General features: G+C 38.2%; 1 protein-coding gene across 7 annotated transcripts in view; it reads right to left on the bottom strand.

The window, feature by feature from the left end:
• The window catches only part of CNOT2 (CCR4-NOT transcription complex subunit 2), a 117,326-nt gene extending 91,807 nt beyond the window's left edge, over nt 1-25,519 (bottom strand). The window contains exons 1-2 of one of the 7 annotated variants that reach the window (XM_055085204.1): nt 25,133-25,202; nt 2,451-2,610 (exon numbers count right to left, since the gene is read on the bottom strand). Coding sequence is in view for 1 of the 7 variants with exons in the window: in XM_007106594.4 (XP_007106656.1) it covers nt 25,133-25,137 (5 nt within the window). In the remaining 6 variants the exon portion in view is untranslated. Of the gene's footprint in view, nt 1-2,450; nt 2,611-25,132; nt 25,220-25,364 lie in introns of those variants that run through there. The other 6 variants (XM_028490389.2, XM_024122836.3, XM_007106594.4 and 3 more) reach the window with 6 other exon arrangements.
• Nucleotides 25,520-26,305: the final 786 nt, after the last annotated feature.

The raw sequence follows: 26,305 nt of genomic DNA, 5'->3' as shown, positions 1-26,305 counted from the left end.
TGTTTGGGCTTCCCTGGTGGCGCAGTGGTTGAGAGTCCGCCTGCCGATGCAGGGGATACGGGTTCGTGCTCTGGTCTGGGAAGATCCCACATGCCGCGGAGCGGCTGGGCCCGTGAGCCATGGCCGCTGAGCCTGCGCGTCCGGAGCCTGTGTTCCGCAACGGGAGAGGCCACAACAGTGGGAGGCCCTCGTACCGCAAAAAAACAAAACAAAACAAAAACCAAGAATCCGCCTGCCAATGCAGGGGACACAGGTTCAAGCCCTGGTCCGGGAAGATCCCACATGCCGCGGAGCAACTAAGCCCGTGCGCCACAACTACTGAGCCTGTACTCTAGAGCCTGCGAGCCACAACTACTGAGCCCATGCGCCACAACTACTGAAGCCCGCACGCCTAGAGCCTATGCTCTGCAACAAGAGAAGCCACCACAATGAGAAGCCCACGCACCACAACGAAGAGTACCCCCTGCTCACTGCAACTAGAGAAAGCCCGCATGCAGCAATGAGACCCAATGCACCCCCCCCAAAAAATAAATAAATATATTTTAAAAAAAGAAAAAAGGAAATACAGACATACATAGAGGAAAGATAACTAAGTGAAAATGAAGGCAGAAATAGAAGTGATGCAGCTGTAAGCCAAGGAACATCAAGGACTGCTGACAACAACCAGAAGGCAGAAAAAGCAATAAAGGGTTCTTCCCCAGAGCCTCGAAAAGAAGCACGGCCCAGCTGGTACCTTGATTTCAGACTTCTAACCTCCAAAACTAAGACACAACATGAATAGTCCTAAATCTGCTGAAAAAATTGAATTCACAAAGTTATCCTCCAGGTCAAGATAGTTTCACTAGTGAATTCTTCCAAACATTTCTAAAGAAGAAATAGTGCCAATCTGACACAATGTCTTCCAGAAAATAGAATGGGAGGGATTATTTCATAAGTCACTTTTATGAAGTTAACATTACATTGATACCAAAACCAAAGAGAATACAAGAAAAAAAATCTTAAAGACCAATCTTCCTCATTTTTTGCAAAAATCCTCAACAAAATATTAGCAAATCAAATTCAACAAAATATCCAAAGATTAATAAATGACGAATGAATAAGCCTTATTCTGGGAATATACTTGCTCTCCCTTCTTTTCTCAGTTTCTTTAAATAAGATAAAATCATATGAAATAATAACAACATATTGTTGGGTTTACAAAATATTCAGCTGCACTATGTACAACAATAACAGCACAAAAAGGGAGAAGAGGGAATAGAGCTATACAAGAATAAAATTTCTGTATCTCACTGGAATTAAATTCGTACACCTGAAGTAAATCCTAATAAGAATATAGTAAGCCCCAGCACAAAAACTAAAAAAAAATATAAAAGAATATAGTGTAACTAACATTAAAGGAACTAAAATGTCATAGTAGAAAAACACCACTTGATGCAAAAGAAAGCAGTAAAGGAGGAACAAAACAAGCAAGACATGAAAACATACAGAAAATATAGCAATATGGCAGACATATATATTCCATTACATCAATACCAATATTAAATGTATCAATAAATGATTAAAGAATCCAATCAAAATGCAGAGTGCCAGACTGCAAAAATAAAAATAACACAACCTAAATGTCCATCAACAGATGAATGGATAGACGATGTGGTGTATATACATATATACATATATATGGGTGTGTGTGTATGTATTCCTACATATATATAGAAATATATATATATATGATTACTCAGCCATAAAAAAGAATGAAATAATGCCATTTGCAGCAACATGGATGGACCCAGAGATTATCATACTAAGTGAAGTAAGCCAGACAGAGAAAGACAAATATCATATGATATCACTTATATGTGGAATCTAAAAAAATGATACAAATAAACTAATTTACAAAACAGAAATAGACTCACAGACATAGAAAACAAACTTACCCTTTGATTCCCAAAGGGGAAGGGGGGGGGATAAATTAGGAGTTTGGGATTAAAAGATACACACTACAAAAAAATAAAATAGATAAATAAGGACCTACTATATAGCACAGGGAACTATATTCAGTATCTTGTAATAACCTATAATGGAACAGAATCTGATAAACAATAAATACACACACACACACACACACACACACACACACACAGCCCTATCTGAATCACTTTGCTGTATACCAGAAATTAATACATTGTAAATCAACTCTACTTCAATTAAAATAATAATAAATTAAGAAATACTTTATTGCTAAAAAATGCTAACCATCATCAGAGCCTTCAGCAAGTCATAATCTTTTTGCAACAGTAACATCAAAGATCACTGATCACAGACAGAATAATAATGAAAAGGTTTAAAATATTGCAAGAATTAACAAAATGTGACACAGAGACACAAAGTGAGCAAATGCTGTTGGAAAAACTGGCACCAACAGATTTGCTCGACGCAGAGTTGCAACAAACCTTCAATTTGTAAAAAACAAAATATCTTCGAAGCACAATAAAAAAAGGTATGCCTGTATTGGTTGTTTCCCCTCATGATCACGTGGCTGACTGGGAGCTTGTGGCTTGCTGCTGCTGCTGCCCAGCATCACTAGAGAGTTTCCTACCATATATCGCTAGCCTGGGAAAAGATCAAAATTCAAAATTGTAAGTACAGTTTCTACTTAATGCATATCACTTTTGTACCACTGTAAAGTTGAAAATTCAAGTCAAACAATCATAACTTGGGGACAGTCTGTAATAGATTTTATAATAGTTTAACAAAAGAGTTCAGCAGGGCTTCCCTGGTGGCGCGGTGGTTAAGAATCCGCCTGCTAATGCCGGGGACAAGGGTTCAAGCCCTGGTCCGGGAAGATCCCACATGCTGCGGAGCATCTAAGCCCGTGAGCCACAACTACTGAGCCCACGTGCCGCATCTACTGAAGCCCGTACGCTCTACAGCCTGTGCTCCACAACAAGAGAAGCCACCGCAATGAGAATCCCGTGCACTGCAATGAAGAGTAGTCCCCCACTCGCTGCAACTAGAGAAAGCCCGCGCACAGCAACAAAGACCCAACACAGCCAAAAATAATAAATAAATTTATTAAAAAAAAAAAGTTCAGCAAGTTTGCAGAGTATAAAACAAATATGCAAAAATCAACTGCATTTCTATATATTAACAATGAACAATCTGAAAATGAAATTAAGAAAACAATTCCAGTTATGAAGCATCAAAGAGAATGAAATACTTGGGAATGCATTTAACAAAAGAACTACAAAATTTACCTTCTGAAAACTATAAAACATTGTTGAAAAACCTAAAGATCAACCATATAAATGGAAAAGACAGTACAAAGACCAGAATACATAGATGGCAATACTCCCCAAACTGATCTACTGACTCAAAACAATCTGGCTTCTTTGAAGAAACTGACAAGTTATTCCAAAAATTCAAGGGACTCAGACTAATAAAAACAATCTTGAAAAAGAACAAAGTTGAAGGATTCATTCTTCCAGACTTGAAAATAGATATAGCAACAAAAAAGAATTGAAAGTCTAGAAATAAACTCTGACATTTTATGGTCATTTCATTTTAGACAGGATGCCAAGATAATTCCATGGGCGAAAGTATAGTCTTTTCAACAAATGGTGCTGGGACAACTTAATACCCACATGCAGAAGAATCAAGCTGGACCCCCTTTCTCACATCACATACAAAAATTAATTCACATGGGCTGTAAACATAAATGCATGAGCTAAAACTATAACACTCTTAGAAAACAGAGGAATAAATCTTCGTGACCTTAGGTTCTTCAACACGACGGCAAGAGTAACAACAAGATAATATGCTGGATTTCATCAAAATTAAAAACTTTTGTGATGAAAATATACCATTAAAAAAGTAAAAATAAAACCCAGAGAATGGGAGAAAATATTTGAAAATTACATATCTAGTTAGGAATCTGTACATACAAGGAACTCTTACAACTGGTTAATTAAAAAAAAAAAAAAAAAAAAAACTAGTTTAAAACTAAACAAAGGATCTGGATCTGAATAGACATTTTTGCAAAGAAGATAACACATAGCCAAATATGTACACAAAAAAATGTTCATGTCATTAACCACCAGGGTAATGTAAATCAGGTATCTACAACACACACAGGAGGATGACAACAAAAATGACAAATAATAACAAGCATTAGCCAGGATTTGGAGAAACTGAAACTCTCACATACTGCTGGTGGAAATAAAAATGTTACAGCTGCTTTGAATAAGTCAGGCAGTTGAAGAGGTTAAACACAGTATCATCATTTGACCAAACAATTCTACTATGTATGCAACCAAGAGAAATGAAAACATACACAAAATGAAAATCTACACAAAAACTTGTATACAATATTCATAACACCATTATTCATAAGAGTCAAAAAATAGAGACAACGGAAATGTCCATCAACTGATAAATGAATAAATGGGATATATCCATACTGCGGCATATTCTTCAGCAATAAAAGGATTAAGATATTGCTAAATGCTTCAACATGTATGATCTTTGAAAACATTATGCCAAGTGAAAGAAGCCAGTCTCAAAAGACCATGAAATGTGTAGGACAAGGAAGTGCATAGAGACAGAAAGTAGATCTGTGGTTGCCTGAAGCTGGGCGGAGGTGGGAGTTGAAAGAAAAGGGGAGGTCCCGCTAAAGGGTATAAGAGTTCTTCCTGAGGTGAGAAAAATGTTCTAAAATTAACTGCGGTGGTGTTTGCAAAGCTCTGTGAAAATACTAAAAACCACTGAACTGCACATCTTAGATGGGTGAGTTAAAACGTGGTATGTGAATTATAACTTAATAAAGCTGTTAACACTTTAAGACTGCAAATCAGGCAAGAATGTCCCAGCAGTACAATTATGCAAGAAAAAGAAATGAACAAACAAAAGAACATAGATTGGAAAAACAGAAAAAATAAATCTTCCCTATCTGCAGATGGCACGGACTGAGTAAAATATGCTAAACAATCTACAAAAAAACTCCTAGAACTACTATGTAAGTTTTGCAAGGTCAAAAGCAAGATCAAGATATGAACAAAATCCTACTTCTGTATGCTAGTAATAGCTAGTACAGCTCCAAATAGTTTCCTCAAAATTAGACATTCAGGAATAAATATGAGATACATAGTTATAAATCTAACAAAACATGTGCAGGTTCTGTATGCTGAAAATAACCAAACACTGACGAGATAAAAGACATACTATGTCTAAGAATTGGAAAGCAATATAATTAAGATGTCAACTCTCTTCTAATTGATCTATAGATCAATTAAATACAATGCCAATCAAAATCCCAACAGGATTTTTTTAAAGATAAACAGATTTCCATTAGTCATTAGGGAAATCCAAATAAAAACCACAATGAGATCAAACACACAAGAATGGCTACATTCACGAAAATAGACAAGTATTGGAGAGGAAATGGAAAAACTGGATCCTTCATACATCGCTGGTGGGATGTAACATTGCTCTAGGTGCTGGAGATACAGTCAAGGTACTAAGTAAAAATAAGACAGGAAAGATACCTGCTCTCATGGACTTTTCATGTAGCTAGCAAATAATGAACAGAAATGATTTTTTTTTTTTTTTTTTTTTGTGGTACGCGGGCCTCTCACTGTTGTGGCCTCTCCCGTTGCGGAGCACAGGCTCCGGACGCGCAGGCTCAGCGGCCATGGCTCACGGGCCTAGCCGCTCCGCGGCATGCGGGATCCTCCCAGACCGGGGCACGAACCCGTGTCCCCTGCATCGGCAGGCGGACTCTCAACCACTGCGCCACCAGGGAAGCCCCAGAAATGATTTTTGATAGTGATAAATGTTAAGCCAGACAGAGAGTATTGTGATATTGCAAAAGGTATACTGGATAAAAGTAATAGGAATTACTTTCTGAGATTACAATTGATAAGTCATCATTCAGAGGATGAGGGTGTGTGTGTGTGTGTGTGTGTGTGTGTGTGTGTGTGTGTGTGTGTGTGTGTGTGTGTGTGTGTGTGTGTGTGTGTGTGTGTGTGTGTGTGTAAAAAGGCTCACCTGTTCAATAAGGACTCAAAAGTATTTTCTCCTATTTATCATCTTATTAAATAAAATGGTTTTTCTCTCTTTATTAAATACACGTAACTAACCAAGGGATTTTAACCTACAGAAAATGACCACTATTACCATAAACTGATATACTGTTTACGAAAAGCCAAGAACACTAATTTTAATTAGGTTTGATTTTTGAAATACTGAAATAACGAACACACTCCTATCTTCATTGATCCCTTGGGGTATAAAGCACTCAGGATTAAGAACCACAAACCTAAATGAAGATATTTCTAGTCTATCTGAATGCCTAAAAACTGAATACTAGTTTTTAAGAATCTTAACTCATTTTTTTCTATCTTCAAAGGCACAATTTATTATCTGTCCCACTTTAATTACCACATATAACCCCACTTAATTTCCACTTTGTACTTGTTCTATTAACTTTTCTTCTACATTACACATTGTCAGACTGAACCCTCCTTCTTCCTGTTTTCACCTAATAACTTTTTCCTACTGATTGTGCAGTTAAACAGTTATCAATATTTGGTTTAAACAGTTATCAATAAGACAACAAATCAATTAGACTTATCCTGTAAAAACTGTTTTAAAAAATGTGACATATTGGCAAACTAAAATTTTGTAGTGAAAAAACAAAAGATATCCTTCAAAACTTGGTGTCCTTATTCTCAATTTTCTACATACCATATACAAGCAGCAAAACCTACTATTATTCCCCTAACATTTTAATTTGTTCTTTCCAAAGGTCAAGCCTAATTTGATACAAGCACAATCAATGTTTATGGTCAAAATATAAAATTTAATAACCTTTTAGTTATTTATTAGATAAGTTTAAAACTATCTCCTGGCCACAAGCACACACTACTGATTTAATCTGCTAAAACCCACATTAACTCTCCTCAGTTCCAAGGCCAAATAAAAATATTACTGCACTCAACAAACATACAGGGGATTTAAAATCATCATCAGCATCATCATCAACCTCAAAAGTCCACAAAAGTGAGGTAGAAAAGTATGTCCTAGAAAAGTATCTGCTACCTAGTAGGCATTAATTAAAATTTGCTGAATGAATAAACGGCATGTGCAAAGCACCTACTACAGAACGTAACTGAAAAAAACGTTAGTTTCCTGTTTGCTTACTCCCCACTAGCATATTACTCTTTGAAATAATTATCCACCAATAATGAAGAGTTGATATTATTGGTCTTTTCCCCCCTTCTTTATAGTTTACTAAGCCTTCCAAGCTGTTAAAAAAGTTTTATGACTTATTATTTTTATTAGAATTTTAATTAGTAGAAATTTTGTGACCTAAAGCAGCGGTCCCCAACCTTTCTGGCATCAGCGACTGGTTTGTGGAAGATAATTTTCCCATGGACCAGCGGGGGGCGGCGGGGCGCGGGGAGATGGTTCGGGCAGTAATGCGAGTGATGCGGAGTGGCAGATGAAGCTTCGCTCACTCACCTGTCGCTCACCTCCTTCTGTACGGCCTGGTTCCTAACAGGCAGAGGACCGGTACCAGTCCGCACCCCAGGGGTTGGAGACCCCAGACCTAAAGTAAACTAATCAAGACCTTAATCACTTTCATTAGATGAAACTTTCAGTATGCATAAACATGTGTTTCTTCAAACTGCTAATGAATACTAATAAAAAATACAAAACTGAAGCTACATGGGTAGGCACAATTTTGTTAAGTAGGTAAAAAGGAGATGCTTGACACCACTGCCCCAAAAACACCACTGAATTACACTACCATTTTTACAAGAGCCTAGTATGTTTGCTTTACATACAATGTTTATATACAACACCTTTAATATTTCTACAATATTCAAGTTAAGTATATTTACCTCCAATTTAGAAAAAAGGAAACTAAGCTTCAGGAAGGTTAAGTAACTTGCCTATATGTATAGGATGGTAGAACAAGGTTTCATGTCAAGGTCATTTAGCTCTAAACGTTGTACATTTTTTACTATTAAATCACACCTTCATATAATCGATACACAAATTTAAGTCTAGCAACACACACAATCTGGAAGAGGATTTAGCATCCTCATGACAGAGGAAGAAATGCAGCAAAACTGTGGAGGGAGGGATACTCACTGTACCAAATACGCATTCATTCAACCAACATGTTTTTAGGCCCAGTTAGAACAGCACAACAAAAAACTATCCAAAAGAAATGAGTGACTGATACATGAAACCATCCTGAGGAGCAAAAATATTATGTTGAGCAAAAGATGTCAGGCACAAAAGAATGCATACTGTACAATTCCATTTGTTCAAACCTCTAAAAAAATTCTAATCTACAGTGACAGAAAGCAAATCAGAGGTTTGCCTGTGGCTACAAATGAAGACTGCCTGGAATAAGAACTCTGGGTGTAATGGGAATGTTTCTATCTGGATTGTGGTGATGGTTACACAGGTACATAAATTTGTCAAAACTCTTGTTAAAAAACCTTAAATGGCTGTCTTGTATTATATGTGAACTTCCTTGACAAAGTTGATTTAAAAGTAAGAATGGTAAGAAAAAACCTTGAAAAAAAGAAAAAGAACGGCACTAGTTCCTATAGATATCAAAATGAAAATGGGTCCTGCCCTGAGAAAGCAAAATCTTAATAGGAGATACATGTAAATATATTTTAAATCTTCCTAAAATATTTAAGTAGCATATTAATGTGCTTTAAAAAAATCTTAGTATAATAAACATTTGACAGAAATCAGTAATAGTAATACTAGCAGCATTAGCGTCTTTGTTCTTAACTGCCCTGTCCTCTTACAAGATTTAGTTCAGCCAACTAAAGTTTCCTTACTAAGTTACAGTTTTTCTGCAAGGAATTTAAATCATATATGAATCTTTAAATGTTACATATATATTTTTGTAATCTACTAATTGCATTACACTTGCTTCCCAATTTAAGAGCTAGTTCTATAGATACAAGAAATGCTTTTTAAGTAAACATAGAAGCCACACTTAGCATAATTCAGAGCCATAGATAAATATGGAACTTCTGGTATTCCAAAAGAAACAGTGCAGTGATTTTCAAAATACAGACTCCAACAGTGGACCATGAAATCAAGTAAGTCAGAACTACCATGTTTAAAACATGATGTATAATAGAAAACATCTGAATGCATCTTGCAGTAAGGAAACTGTTTTCTGAGGTTTGTTGTTGTTTTTTTTTTCTTTCAGTCACACACGTGTGCATCAACACTCAACCTGAATCCACACCATGGACCCTGGTTTAAGGGGGGAAAAAAAAAAGTGAATGCCTCCAGAAATATGCAAGAGCAAGAAGAGTAACAGTGTAAAGAAAAGTCATAAGCTTTGAAGTCAAAGACCTAAGTTTTTATCTTAGTTCTGCCACTCATTAGCTATATGAACTTGGAGAAGTTAATTATAGGCTGTCCTACAGAACCTTTATTTAATCAACTGTAAAATGAGAAGCATTCAACAAACTTTGCATAACAACTGTGAAGAGTATATGTAGGGCTTCCCTGGTGGCACAGTGCTTGCGCGTCCGCCTGCCGATGCAGGGGAACCGGGTTCGCGCCCCTGTCTGGGAGGATCCCACATGCCGCGGAGCGGCTGGGCCCGTGAGCCATGGCCGCTGAGCCTGCGCGTCCGGAGCCTGTGCTCCGCAACGGGAGAGGCCACAACAGAGGGAGGCCCGCATACCACACACACACACACAGACACACACACAAAAAAAAGTATATGTAAGATCATTTTACATAAAGTAAAAGCCAAAGACCTTATGATGGCTTTACAAAATCTTTCCTAACTTACCTCTAGCCCCTGCCTTTTCTTCACCCATCTACCACTCTTCTCCTTTCCCACCACACTCCAGCCACATAGACTTCCAGCAATTTTTCAATCATAAGACATCAAATCATAAAACATCCTCTCCCAGGGCATTTGCTCTTGCTTTTGTCCCTTCCTGGAACCCCTTCCTCCTGAATATGCACAGGATTGCTCCCTCACCACAGGCTCACTCAATCACTTTCTAGGGGAGGACTTCCATGACCAATTTAAATCTGAATCCCATACATACATCATACTCCTTTGGTCTCTTTCTCTCCATACCCTTACCGCCATTAGCCAAACCATGTTTTATTTTTTATTTTGTACACTATAATTCCCTTAGAACAGTGCCTGACACATAATAGGAGTTAAACATTTGTCAAATGAATGAATAAATAACAAAGTATCTAATAAAGTACCTAAATCTTACTTTGCATACCCTCCACTAGCAAACCACTTACTCTTTTCAAATTCATCCATGTATATCAAATTGCCCTCCAGACAGCATAAGCTTAAGAAAATAGTAAAAATATAATCTGATTTTTGCATTAACATAACATGTTAGCTACATTTTTAGTGTCGCTACAGTATATTAGACAAAAATCTCCTTAAACTTTCACATTGTTACTTTAACCTGTTTAAACCACTTTGTGGTCAATTTTGGTACAGTACCACTATATGTTTGCTAACTTCATTTATTTGTGTAATATTAATTATTAGTTACTTTTTCCCACAGGAAAAATTACTTACTTTTCCCCACAGGATGCTTAGGAAGGGACCACCAACAGGATTATAATTATTTTACTCTTATTCTTATTATTACTGACAATAAAGAATATGAACAGAAAACAGGTAAAACACAAATTACACAATAAAAAGATTCACTCTTCAGAAAAACAAAACAATTCAACTTTTTTTAAATTATAAGCTTACACCTTCAAAATTTAGGACTTTTTTTTTTTTTTTTTTTTTTGCGGTACGCGGGCCTCTCACTGTCGCGGCCGCTCTGGTTGCGGAGCACGGGCTCCGGACGCGCAGGCTCAGCGGCCATGGCCCACGGGCCCAGCCGCTCTGCGGCATGTGGGATCCTCCCAGACCGGGGCACGAACCCGTGTCCCCTGCATCGGCAGGCAGACTCTCAACCACTGCACCACCAGGGAAGCCCCTATTTTTTTTTTTACACAACTATACTATACTCAGTTTCACTGACAATAAAGTAAAAAAGATAATTCACACATAGCTGGTGAGAATGTAAACTGGCACAGCCTTGCTGTAAGGCAAGTAAATATTAAAAGCTTTGGAAAATAACTTTTCATATATTCAACAAATTTGTCAGGCCCTATATGAGGCTTCAAATACTTAGTAAATAAAACTGACTTGATCCCTTCTCATGCTCTAGTGGTGGAATAAGAGACAAACTGTTAAATAATGATTAATTATAATAGATGCTAAAGGAGGAGGGGCCTACTTAAGAAAGGGCAGTTGGGGCTTCACTGGTGGCGCAGTGGTTGAGAGTCCACCTGCCGATGCAGGGGACACGGGTTCGTGCCCCGGTCCGGGAAGATCCCACATGCCGCGGAGGGGCTAGGCCCGTGAGCCATGGCCGCCGAACCTGCGTGTCCGGAGCCTGTGCTCCGCAACGGGAGAGGCCACAACAGTGAGAGGCCCGCGCACCGCAAAAAAAAAAAAAAAAAAAAATAGACAGGGCCGTTGAGGAAAGCCTAAGAGGTATCCTTTATGCTACAGGCTGAGCTAAACGCTGTGCATATACTGTCATTCACTCCTAACAATCCTGAGATAAATATAATTATTATACCTATTTTACAAGAGAGGACACTAAAGCTTGAAAAGTAATTTGACTAAGGACACAGCACTACTTAATAAGCATTGAAAGTACCTCTACTACTTTAAAATAATTATACTTACAGAAATGTTTTCTAAAGAAATAACCAAATATGTAAACAAAAATTCAGGTACAAAACTGTTCATCACAGTGCTACTTATATAAGTGGAAAAACAAAATAAAATTAAATGTTCAATAATAAGGAATCATTAGGTCAGTTATGCTCTGGCCATTCAGAATCATGTTTTGGGTAAATATTAAATGACACTGGGGCTTCCCTGGTGGCGCAGTGGTTGAGAGTCCGCCTGCCGATGCAGGGGACACGGGTTCGTGCCCCGGTCCGGGAAGATCCACATGCCGCGGAGTGGCTGGGCCCGTGAGCCATGGCCGCTGAGCCTGCGCGTTCAGAGCCTGTGCTCCGCAACGGGAGAGGCCACAACAGCGAGGCCCGCATACCGCAAAAAAAAAAAAAAAAAAAAAAAATTAAATGACACTGGAAAATGCTTATGATGTAAATTTTAAAAAAACACAGAGATGATAAATCAGTAAGTATAGCCCAATTTCCCTATTACAAAAATTAAAAGAGTGGTTGTCTGTGGATGTTTTATCTTTTATTTTTTAAAATAAATTTATTTATTTATTTTATTTTTGGCTGTGTTGGGTCATCATTGCTGTGCGCGGGCTTTCTCTAGTTGCAGCCAGCGGGGGCTACTCTTCATTGCAGTGCACGGGCTTCTCATTTCAGTGGCTTCTCTTGTTGCGGAGCACAGGCTCTAGGCACGCGGGCTTCAGTAGCTGTGGCTCGCGGGCTCTAGAGCGCAGGCTCAGTAGCTGTGGCACAAGGGCTTAGTTGCTCCGGGGCATGTGGGATCTTCCTGGACCAGGGCTCGACCCCGTGTCCCCTGCATTGGCAGGCAGATTCTTAACCACTGTGCCAACAGGGAAATCCCTCCTCTTATTTTATACTTCTCTTAATTTTCCAAATTTTCCACATTCATTTTTGTTACTTTAATAATCAGGGAGAAAAACCAAAAGAGACTGGAGTGCTTTTAAACATACACACACACACACACACACACACACACACACACAAACAGTGGAAACAACAAATAATGTGTGCCCAGGTTAACAGTCTTCTAGTTTGCAGGACTGCAAGTCATTTTTATTTTCTTCTTTTCCTCATCTTTATTTTCCACTTTTCCTGTAATAAGTATATGCCATTATTACTACTTTTTTTAACCACAGGCTCCTTCAGCACATAACTTCACATTTGCTTCAGCCATTCAATAACAGTATTACGCCCTTGGTATGCTGCAATAATATATATCTGTATTCAAGAATCCAAAACTACAAAATAGGTAGGTTATAAGAAAATCATTTCTGGAACTTCCCTAGTGGTGCAGTGGTTAAGAATCGCCTGCCAATGCAGGGAACACGGGTTTGAGCCCTGGTCCAGGAAGATCCCACATGTCCTGGAGCAACTAAGCCCATATGCCACAACTACTGAGCCCGTGAGCCACAACTACTGAAGCCCGTGCGCCTAGAGGCCGTGCTCCACAAGAGAAGCCACGGCAATGAGAAGCCTGTGCACTGCAATGAAGAGTAGCCCCCACTCGCCACAACTAGAGAAAGCCTGTGCACAGCAACAAAGACCCAATGCAGCCAAAAATAAATAAATAAATTTATATTAAAAAAAGAACATCATTTCTATTACGAGTCTTCCCTTTAAAAAATTCAAATCTCCATACATTAATTTGAATAATGTTAGAAATCAAAGGAACGTAACTGTCCTTTTTCTGTGCCAACTGATAAATCAGAAATAAACACTATTTCTGAAATACTGTTAAAAGTGACAGTCTAATTTTGCAAGAGCAAAAATACATATCTTTACCATGTCTTGGAATTTTGGCATGTACATTATTTGCCCAAGGCTGGCATATACAATAAAAATAAAATCTATTTAACCATGTAGTTCAGGATGTAGACTATTCTGAAAAATGAATTCTCTAATGACTTCTAGTTAATTACAGCACATTAAGTAAAAAGCCTTTGGCTTTGTAAACTTTTCTAAAATGTGCTAATAAATCATCTACTTCTTAGAATAATAAACACAGTGGACATAAATCAATATTTGATGCCTGAGCATACTGCTGTACCTGACAATCATTATTCATGATTACAACCATCAAAATTATAAAGGGGCGTATCTTGATCAGGATCTGAAGATATGGAGGAGTTTATAAGTTTTATAAGTTTTATATGTAAGTTTTAGAGAGGAGTTGTCTTTGCTCCATTTAAAATTATTTGCCTTAGATATATGAAAAAATGGAGGAGCAACCTGAGAATTGGGAGTGGCAAGTTTCCAGTTTCTAGAGTTTTAGAATATGTTTTTAGAAGGAAAACATATTTTACTTGAAAGCAACTTTTTAAAATAACAGTACAAGATTAATCACAATCAGCAGAACTCACAAGCACATACCATCACAAACTAGATTTTTAGAAGGGTGACATGAAAAGCAATGCCTTTCCCTTCAATACACAATCATTTTCCAAATTCATTACTCTGTGATTCACTTTCCTTACTTTGCTACTGCAGCTACTTAGTACTATTCTACTTTCCTTATATGGTATTTATTTTAATGCTTCAAGAGGCTCAGACCCAAAAGATCTTTAAAATTATTCATACACATTAAATAATGCAAAGAATATACAACAGTTTCAAACTACTTCACTGACTTCTCAATGCTCTAATTATAAATTACAAATGAATTTCATTTGTAGGGAAAAAAAGGCATGCATGATGTTCACAAAAATATGTTTGGCTAACAATAATAAGGAAAAAGAACACAGGTTACAAAAACAAGGAATAAACCAGAATATTCAAAATCTTTCACCCTTAATGAAGAGGGAATGAAGACAACGTAGACCTGTTATATACACTTACACAGAAAGTATCAGGAGTTCATCATGCAAAAAAATATGGAAGTATTAACTGCCTACTCTGAGACATAGCAGAATCATTTTTCCCTACACTCTTCCACGCTCCCCACTCCAATAGCCAAATATTTAATAAAATAAAAATGAAGGAAGGGCAAACCATATGAATGCAGCAGTACCACAAGGTAAACTGAATGAGTGAATGAATATATGAACCACACAACTTAAGAAACTACTAGTTTCATTACAACCACTAATAATCAGGACTCATTACCATAATACTTTCACATGCTTTACAGTTAGCCAAACATTTTTGCTTTCAATATCTCAGTTCTCATCAGCAACATTAGGAGGTATAAATGACTAAAAAGCTGAGGTTCTCCAATACTAATCTGCCCAGGCACATAGCTAATAAATTCATGGAGCCCAGACTAGAACCCCTCTTCTGAATCCAAGTGTGGTAGTCTTTCCAAAATAATATACTATCCCTCCATTAAAGATGAGCACATGCTCAAAGGTAAATAAGTGACCTTTCTCAACTTCCAAAAAGTAAATCATAGGTGCTATATTAAGTATTTCCTCTGAACTTCCTCCAGAATTCTGAAATATTTACTCTGTATAAAGGAAAAGAGGAACCAACATTGCTAAGAACCTATTGTCAGGTGTTTTGCACTGTATTTAATCCTCTAAATAAGCCTAAAAGAAGATATTTTATTAATTTTAAGGAAATGGAAACTAAGGCATAGAAAAGTAACTTGCTATAGATAACCTAACTCAGGCTGTAAGTGGTAGACACAGTCCGAGTCCTAAGTCAATGCTCTCCCCATTAGATTTATTCCATTTAACAAAGGAATTATTAAATGCCTATTAGGTGCCATACACCATGCCAAATGCTTCAGATAGAGCAATGCTAAAATGTATCTATGTTACCCAAAATATTACACATAATACTTAACACAACACCATCTAAACAAAATTCCTCGTAGGAAAAACATGTCTAGACTGTAAGAACAAAACTGCACTCTTCTTGTTTACATTTATAAATCTGATACACACAAAAAAAGCATGGTGTACTCTATGAAATAAATTGTGGCTAATTCTCATTTGCCTCAGAAGCTCATATTTAAGTGGCAAGTCCCACTCCAAAAACAAAAGCAAAAAACAAACAAAAACATCCACAAGAGCCTTTATTCCTAGTATCAACCTTATGAGATAAATAGTTACTTATCCACATTTTTCGAGTGAGAAAACTGAAGTTTAGAGAGGATTAAGCCACACAGCTAATTAAAAGCATAATTGGTGATTCCAATTCAGGCTGGTTAGTACCAGAGACTCTAACAAAATCATGTAAAATTCCAGCAAACTATAACTCCCTTTAATAGGAAATAGTTATAATGAGCTCCATTTTATTCAGTCAAAAATAAACCAAACATTTAGGCAACTTGGGCAGCTCCAAGTCATCACATAGAATCATTAACTTTTGCTATGAAAAAGTGGTATATAATGCATACTATCAAAATAGTTATTTGCTCAAACTGCATTCTTAGGGAATCAATTCTTTTTATTTAAAAACATTCATTTGGGCTCTTTTTTTTTTCAATGTCAGAATAAATAATGCTAGCAAACTAAAATAAATGCACAGTTGTTATGTACAGTATTTTGAAGAACACACCTCAGCACTGCAAAATATGCACTGCTAGCAATATATTATAGGTATAAGCTCCTATGAATGATTATATTGCTAATTTAGATTATTTTGGTATTACTCTAATTTGCTGAAGTAATGTTAAATCTCATGCCTGCAAATAACGTCAAATAACAACATTCAAACTCTGCCTGCCCTAAAACTTACATAACAAATTCCATCCATCAACATAAAACTTTTCATTATGGGCATTGGTTTATATGTATAACAAGTTCTCTGGAAGATAACAAACTACAGAATTCCAAAGTTCTTAATAATTAAAAAATCCTGCCAATATGAATACAGAATAACTCTATAATTTGTCTAACAGTGAGAAAAAAAATCCTTCAAAAACTTTAGAAATACACTAAAGCATCAAGCTTGTAAATTTAATTATAAATCGTCTGTGGAATCTAAAATTTCCTCCTGAAGCACAAATCTGATTTTCACTCTCATTGTCAAAAAGAAATTGGTTAATTATTCCTCATCATGTAAAAAAAAGTCTCTCACACTATGGCAAACTCATTCCCTCAGTCAACTTCTCATGAGGTCGCAGAACTGCATCAAGAACGATAGATTACTGTGCCATTCTCTAAATCCAGCCTAGTCTTCCAGACTTTTTGTATTTGCAATGCTGATTCCGTATACTCCCCTACCTAAGTGAACTCCCAAATCACCCTTCAGAACCCAGTTCAAACATCACTGAACTGAAACCAACTCTTTAACTCCTCAAACAAGGTTGTTCTACTCTAGCATGTACCCATAACATGCACCACAAAAAGTGAACTTCAAGAATTATTCACTGCATCTCTAACAGTGTATGGCACATAGTAATATTTATTGAACTGTACAAGGAAATCTAAGTAAACATGAAAATCACTACTGATTAATTTCTTAGAAAAAATCTATCTAAAATATTAAAAAAGCAAAATCTTTTAGAGGTTTTGATAATTCTATGCAAACACAAAGAAAGTTTTAAGTTTACTCTCCTTTATAATTTTCCACTAATACAGAGATACCCCCCCACACCTGATCCAGAAAACATCATGGCCTCTTAAATGAAAAATAATTCCTCCTCCCAATAGCTCTTCATAAAATGTGTTATAAATTACTGGGTCCATCACAACATTTTCAGCAGTTGAAAGCCAAAGATTTACATCTTAATCATCTCTTTTTCTTTTTCCCTTTAGAGTTTACCCTATTTATGCAGAAAGCACTAAGTAACTACTGATGAAATTCCTGTTTTCATCAAACATGAAAAACTTGCCTCCATCTCAGGGTCTTCTAGTCTTTCTGCCTGGAAAAACACTGACCCAGATTTTTGCATGGCTTTCTCCTTTCTCAGTTTCTGCTCAAAAGCCACCTCCAGAGAGGTCTTGCCTTCATCACCCTACTTAAATACTCTCCTCCGTAAGCAACTGCTGTACCCATATCCCCCTTTATTTTCTTCATCACAGTTGCCACCCTCTGAAATTGTTGTTTACTTGTTTATTATCCGTCTCCCCCTCTAAGACGTTAGCTCCATGAAGGCAGAAACTTGTCTTGTTCACCATCATATATACCTAGCACTTACAGCAATGTCTAGAAGAAAATAAACACTCAAATTATTAAAGGATTTAGTTGAAAGTGTCCACTCAAAAACAAGCAAGTTCTAAGAACTTTCCATCTGCAGAGAGAAGAAAAAGTCTTCACTTTCAAACTATGCTCTGAAACATCTTAATAGCAGTCAGAGGTCAAATTCCCTGAAGCACTGGACAATATATAATTGTTTTATACATACATATCTATTTTAGATGTGTGATTCACAATCATACATAACACAAAAGTGCATCATATATCAAATTTAAAATTTGAAGACTGCTATCTCTTCCATCAGGTTAAATAGTTTTGCCGTAGACCTCAAAGTTTGGCCTGACATGTCTATGAATATATGCACAATTTCTCTTAAGTGTGCATAGATTACAAAGTTTCTATAGCTCTGAATTTCTTCTAATCTAAGGCCAGACATGCTCACTCACATAAAATTATAAAAACGACACCCCTAAAGCACTATTCCATGCACTACTAAATCAAGACAAAGTTAGCACATGACCTCAAAATATAATTGTGCAATAAGTAAATGTGTAAAATGTAGTATCTGTAATACAATATTATTACTTACTCTCACTATAACACAGGATTATTACTAAAAGTTTTGGTGTTTCTTGATGAATATGTTTATCATTTTAAAAATGTGAGCAGCTGTTGCATTCTCCCAGAAAGTCAAGCTTGAAACACAAATTTCCTAATACTTCTCTTTCAAATTTCCATATTAATTTAATTAAGTGATCCTGAATCTTCAGGATGATCAATTAAAAACAAAAACAAACCTTCTACTTACGTCTACGTAATTTGATAAATCAGGATTTTCCCTATAGAGTAGCATTAAATTAAGTGAGGAAGACACTAGATGCTGAGTCCAATCTAAGGATAAAATGGCCTTCAAAATTCCCATTTACTAATTTTCATACTAATCAAACAGTTTGATTGTTCTATCTTTATGTTAATGTTAAAATTTAACCTTATTTTAAAACTTAACATCAAAATGACAACCACATAAAATTACAATGGTGTAATATGAAGTGCTCTGCAGGCTGTAAAGCTTTTTTTAGGTATGTGTTAAGTAGTAAAATTAAGTCAAAAGGAATGAGGTCCTTTGAATGGCATGGTGAACTTAATGAATATCATTATTTTACTAATCTATGAAAGACTCTTTTACAAACAGAAAATTAAGTACAAAATTTGCATGAAGAATAAGCATCGTAATTTACAATGTAAAAAGTAACACAAAAACACATTCCTGCCAGATATGACACAAAACCAAATGTTCCTCTCGGAAAGACATTGTATTACATAATCTGTCATTACATTTTGTCCAGATGCTGATACAAGATGGAGTAATGTTTCAACATCCAAATATAGAAATGGAAAAATGGTATATCAATAAGTTTGAAAAAATGCAAGTGTACTCATTGTTACCTAAAGTGCCAGAACACAAAATTTCCTCTTGCTTATTTTATCATTCCTTGGCAAAGTAAATATGTACTGTGCATGCATTCTCATCTACTTTCACATAAGGAGAGACCTTTCAATTCACTAAAAGCAGAGAAAAAACTGATGTTCCCAGTACTAGAACAAAGTCTCTTTTACAATAATATACTGTCTGTATCTTCAGTAGCTTTTAGTCATTAAAAAGTCAATGAAAAAAAAAAAAGAAAAAAAAGTCAATGAAAAATACGTAGGCAAATGAGAAATTTCTAAGATCTTAAGTAAAATGTTTAGCATATTGGGACTTCGCTGGTGGCGCAGTGGTTAAGAATCTGCCTGCCAATGCAGGGGACACGGGTTTGATCCCTGGTCTGGGAAGATCCCACATGCCACGGAGCAACTAAGCCCTTGTGCCACAACTACTGAGCCTGAGCTCTACAGCCCGAGAACCACAACTACTGAAGCCCACACACCTAGAGCCCGTGCTCCATAACAAAGAGAAGCAAAGGCAAAGAGAACAAAGAGAAGCTGGAGCACTGCAACGAAGAGCGGCCCCCCCACAAACAGAGCAGCAAGGAAGACCCAACGCAGCCATAAATAAATAAATTCATTTAAAAAAAAGTTAGCATCTCCACTAAATGCAATTCTGTAAGTCATTTACTGCTTTGATTTCTATAGTTCAAAAAAGGGACACAAAACTGGTGCACAATCTCTTATTCAAGCCCTTAAAGGCCACGTATTTCTAAGAATTGGAATTTGTCAGATTTTAGAAAGTTAAGATAGTATATATATTACGTATGACCTAACACCTCCCAGGGTGGCCTAGACAGCACTTGCCATCAAATACATTAATATTTCTGCATCAAAACTGAAAATCAGGTTAACACAGATAGACCATGATTAGGCTACCAGTTTCAGTTGGAATTTGCCTTCACATTGCTTTTTTAAAAAGTCAGGTTGTTTTGTTTTGGTTTTTTTTGCGGTACGCGGGCCTCTCACTGTTGTGGCCTCTCCCGCTGCGGAGCACGGGCTCCGGACGCGCAGGCTCCGCGGCATGTGGGATCCTCCCAGACCGGGGCACGAACCCGTGTCCCCTGCATCGGCAGGCGGACTCTCAACCACTGCGCCACCAGGGAAGCCCAAAAAGTCAGTTTTTAGAGCTTTTGGAAATTTGGACAGCCAATAAAAATACATTAAATCATCTCATCCACTTTTCAGAAGGAGAATGGTATTCAAAAACTAGAGAACTCCTACTTTGTACTAGGCACTAGGTCAGGCACTGGGAGTAAAAAGGTAGGGGCCAAGGGGGAGGACATAGAATCTAACGTCAAAAAGCCCAAATCTAATAGAAGCTCACGGTTAAGCAACTGTAAATATATTATGGGGTAAACACAAAGTATCTCCTTCAACCAATGACCTTAGCCATACAAAATACAGCAAGAAACATAGACCTAAACACTGCCAGAAACACTTTGTTACTTACATCCTTCCCTCAGTCCTGTACTCACTCCACACACATTTCTCTAGGAAGCTGGTTATTTAGTTTCCCATAGGTAATTAAGAAGCAGCTGTAAGACACGATTCAAGGAAGTAAAGGAATGCAGAATGCCCTTCTTCCCGTACCCTTTTCCAATCTTGTTTCCGACCGGTGGATTGGGAAACACATGACAGCACTGTCAAATGACAATTTGGCACCAGTTCAGTTTATTGCATATTTATTGATAACCTACTAAGTATTATGCACTTAGAAGGTACCAGAAATGTAAATATAAATAAGACAAAGCCCTACCTCTCAGGTGCTTACAATCCAGTGGAGGTTAAGGTGGACGGTGGGGATGGACAGTAAATTACAATACCATGTGACACATTCAATAATAGAAATTTGAAGAATAAAAGCAGTACAGCATAAGGATTTGGGAAATCAGGAAAGGTTTCTTTAAGAAAGTGACACCAGAGTAGTTTTGAACGATAAGAAATTTGTCAAACAACAGAGAAGTGATACTAAAAATACCACCACCATCCCCTCCAAGCCCTGCATAAAAACCTATGCATGAAAGCAAAAAAAGGGAAAACTTTCAGGGTAAGTGGCAGGTATGTCCAAAATATCTAGCTGTATCTAAATAGACTTAGGTCCCTGGTGTAAACATATACAAAATATTAAAGTGTGTCCAGAAAAGGAAAATTATGTTTTTTTCCTCTTAGAAAATTCATTTTGCATTTCATGATTATATAAGCTATGTGGCCTTACCAAAAAATAAACATTGTAAACCATTTTATTAATGCATAATGTAGCATACCCCCAAGTGATAATACCAAGAGATTATCATCTGTATTTCAGAGAACAAGATGTCAGAAAAAAAAATTAGGAATTCTTTTTTCCAAGTCATTTCTAATAATATAGACAAAGTAAATAAATAAACAAGCCATATGAGCATGACTTGTCATGAGAGGAGTTTTAAGAGTTTAAAAAAGGATGTCAAACAGAAAAACTAAAGCAACAAGAAAAAAATATATATATATAGTATTTAAGTTGAAGAAGGAAAAGTTCAACGCACAAAACCAAGGTAAAAATTACAAAATGATTTTAAAACCTTAAAACCCTAGGGTTCATTCTATTTGTTTTCGAAGGCAGACGTTCTACAACAGACACCAATTTTAGTATAGATCTTTCCAAAAATACCTAGTAAAAGTCACAATGAAATTCAACTCCTCTAAGTATTATGGGTAGAAATCATCCGTAGTATAAGGAAGAACAATCACATGTATCATCAACCAGAATGATTCCTGTCACAGCACTAGATCCTTTGATATCAATATTGTGATACAATATTGCATGTAATTCTATTCAAACATTACAGTGCAACTCAGATTACCTCTGCCTCTAAAACTGCCCTACCTGGTACCTTGGTTTCTTTTGCTTCTTTGTGCTACAAAATCCACTAGAAGTCTAGGTAACAAAATCTTATTTAGTAGTATCTTTTCTGAAGATTGTATCACTGTTTGCATAAATTGTCCTCAAATGCCTATTAAGCAAGCACATGGAAAGTTTGCCTTTAAATATGTAATCATCACAAATGAACTTCCTACAGTTAAAAATGTTGACAATTAAAAAATACTGTTTAACACTGCTTTTTAAGGAGCAAAGAATAGTTAACTTTTTACCAGTCTAGCAATGTCTAGTCATTATTTCATATTTAGGTGTGAAGCATACCTTTTCTTTATTTTTCTGTATTATTAGAAAATCTTATGAAGCATATTTGTGAGTAAAAAGGGTAAAACTCTAACTTCCCACGGGTTGCAAAAAATTCTGTACAGGTCTTTCAAAATACAAATACTTTTAATACCAGTATCTGCTGAAGAGATAACCAAAGCAACTGGGTTAGAAGCACTTCTAATGAAATCTACTCATAAATCTAAGAATTTATTTACTTTTGAACAAAGAGAATTTTCAGATTATAACTAACTGTGAAGTACCTATGAAAAATCAAAAAGTAACTTAAATATCCAAGGTTATTAAGTAAAAACACAGGTAACTAGTTCTCTTGGGGAGGAATATCATTCTGAGGTTTATCTTCCAAGATCAAGCAGTACTTCGAAATGGAAGGGAATATAAATCACTCATGCATTTTGTCCTCATTTTTCTGCCATATAAATTTACTTTAAAACTAAAGTATTGTAGAAACTAAAAATCTTTAAAAGGTTGTATTTCTTGCTTGGTTAAATGTACAGGCAATTCTAATTCCCCAAGAGTATCAGATTAGGCTACAGATATCGCTATACAGTATACTTAGAATAAAAGGGTTCTGCCAACAAATGATGCTTACATTAATTAGAATGCCAAAAAATGTGAAAGTTTCTCAATTCCTATCTAAAATACAATACAAAGTAATCACAGAAGTCACTGCAATTCAAGCCCTCAGGAAAAAAAAATGAGAGTAAAGAACCTTTTTAAAATTAAATGAGGATCTTACAAAGTCAAGAAAGAAGTGGAGAAGTTTTTTTTTTTTTTACATGCACTTTGTATTTTTCCTTTAGATTTAATATTACAAGAGAACTACAAACTGAAGCGGAGTTCAGCATACAAAGTTAACTAAAGATCTTGGTCCATTAAGAAGTATTTCAATGAAAAGAGATCTGAATGTACACATCAAACCACCTGAATGTAGCCATTTAGCCATTTCAGTCCACTGTGATTCTTAAGCAACCCCTTAAATATGGGATACAGTTATCTTCCAAAATTGCAAAAGAGATGTCTTCACTGGCGTTTGGGAAATAACTTGTCAAATATACCAAGTATTCCCAAACAACAACATAAACCCGCTATGTATAGAAATATTTTCAGATTTCTAAGCCCCGCCCCCCTACTTTATTACTTCCACTTATGTTGTTTTAAGAGGCAAATTACGCTGTACTTATGATTCTAGAGGTCTAGAAATTCCTAAAATCAAGCATGACAGAAAATCTGTTCAACTTTGAACTCTAAATTCAAGGATGGCCTCCCTCGTGAACAGATTCTAACTAGGTAGTTCCTACCATTTCGCCAAGAATCTAAGGGTTGATATCACTGTACTTAATTATTAGAAACCGTCCAGAAGATTAAGAAAGGAGTAGGATTCTTTGACCAAGAGTTTTGAAACAAAATGTGTTGCATTCGGTCTTCTGGATGTTGAAAAGTGAAGGCATCTCCTAAGATTCGAAGGAAGCCGATGTTTAGGTTCCTTTCAAGAGGGTGGTACCCGTATGTAAGACTTTTGTAGTTGTAATATCATACCCACAGTGCCTGGAATAAACGCAAATTCTAAGACCTTGGAAATGTTCTCATAAAAGGAAAAAACTCGTATTCGCTAAGGCCCATAGTTACCAAGAGTTAGAGGCTGTCTCTCCTAGACGGACCACAGAGCCTAAAGTAAGAACTAGGAGCGCCTCTTTTAACCCCAGTCACTTGTTCCGCGAAACTTTTAAGTTAGACCCAAGACAGCAAAAGGTGGAGAGGCCCCGGCGGAAGTAGAAACCTAGGGCTAGCAACTTCACAGACAGAGGCGCCTCGGGTTCCTCCGCCGCCCCAGGATTCTCCGGACTCAGTCTCTACCAGACGGAAGCTTCACCCTCCGGGTACGAAAGCAGAGGAAGCATCTCAGTTGCACTCTTTCTCTTCCACCACCCATAGCCTTCTGTACCCAAGGGCCTGGCAGCTCCTGAGGCCCGTTAGCCAGTCCAGTGTCCCCCACCTTTTACATGTACATACACAGAAACACACATAAGTTGCAGATGATGTGCGTGTATTGAGAGAATGTGAAGAGCCAGAGACCGCGGCAGCTGCCAGGAAGGCGGCAGCGCCGTCTAAAGCGGGCCCGGGGTCCTCGGCCACCGCCGCTGCCGCCTTCTCTTCTTCCCCAGGAAGCAGCGCGGCGTAGGCTCCTCCGCGCTGGAGGGAGCCCGGGGGAAACCCCAGCGCCAGCTGAAGGGACCGGGCCTAGGATCCAGAACTGCCGCTGCAGCGACCCGACTACAGCGACGCTTTACGTCCCGTCCACCACCCTCCCCATACACACCCCCTCCCTCCCTCCACCGCCACCACCCCCCCCTCCCCGCCCGCTCCGCTCTCCCTCTCTCGATTGGAGCCGAGACAAAAGCAACGGGAAGCGGCGGGCCGGGACGCTGCCCGCGGACCCCGGGCGCGACCGGCCCGGCCCCGAGGCATTCCCCCGCCTTGCGGGGGCCCCGAATCCGCCGCCCCCGCCGCGCGCCCCACTGCCAGACTTCCGAAAATTTGCCAAAAACTCACCGCATGAATTTTCTTGTCCCGCGGATCCAAGATGGCGACGTATCCACCGCGGAGGCTGCTGGGAGCAAGACCTTTACCCTCTGACCCCCGCCGTGACCCCCGTCGTTCCGACTTCCCTCGAGGCGGCGGCGGAAGGTGGGAGCGGCGATTGCCGACGGGACAGAGTTGGGGGTGGGTAGACCGCTTCCCGCGCGTTTGAGACAGGTTGGGGAGGAGCGCTTCACTCCCTTACCTTCTTCCCCGCGGCCTCCAGCGTCTCTCTCACCGACTCACGGGGAGGCTTGTAGCTTCTCCGCAGTCGTTACAGCGAGCAGGGCCTCTGCGGCCGCTACGGCTCTCCTGGGGCCGGGTTGCTTCGCAAGGACCACGGGCCCTAGGTCCGAGGAGGACCGCGGGCTCCAGGGGCGGGGAATGGTGAGGTGGCGTCGGTCCGCCCTCCCCGGGGACGCGGAACGTGTTTGTGTTTGTGTTCGTGTCGGACACCCCGCCCCCCTCCACGTCCGCCTCGTCCTGGCCCCACCTAGCTCCCGCCACCTGAAACTGATCTGGTCGCTGTCCCCTTTTCTTCACTCAGCCCCCGAAATCTCCGGTGCTTGTTCACGCACTTCCAGGGACCGGCAGCACGTCACCATCACCTCTTGAGAAGTGAGTTCCCCTCAGCCGAAAACCCTTGGTATTTTCTACTCATCCCCCTTCCTTTTTTGTTGTTGTTGTTTTTTAACTTGTCGGGAGGGAGCATATTGGGGAGCAGGTTTTAAAAATACTGTTGGGTGAGCTTTGCTGAGTTAGATTTATAGCACTTTTCTCGCTCCCACTCCCCAATCCCCACGTAAGCTGGAGTGACTGCCTGCGCTGTCACCAAGACCGTTTGAAATTACGGTGGCTTTGGGGGAAACTTCGGGAGAGTGAAGTCTCTGCTTCCCGGAAAAATAATTTTCGCTCAAAGTGAAATTAATTTTATTTTCTTTGAAATAATAAATCTCTCTCTATTCCTTTGTGTATTGATCAACTCTTCCCTTTTTACTTGACATTTTTGGACCTAAAAAGAGCCTCTGCATGCGTGTTTAGGAATTGTGTAGTTTCATAAAGTGAAAATTGTTAATTCCTTTCTACTTGAGTAATAGAATTCACTACTGTAAAGTACAATTAATTTGGCGTAAGTAAAATTTCTAC

The sequence above is a fragment of the Physeter macrocephalus genome, chromosome 6, assembly GCF_002837175.3.
Source record: "Physeter macrocephalus isolate SW-GA chromosome 6, ASM283717v5, whole genome shotgun sequence".
In the NCBI taxonomy this organism is placed as follows: Eukaryota; Metazoa; Chordata; class Mammalia; order Artiodactyla; family Physeteridae; genus Physeter; species Physeter macrocephalus.
This window is presented reverse-complemented; position numbering and strand designations above follow the sequence as displayed.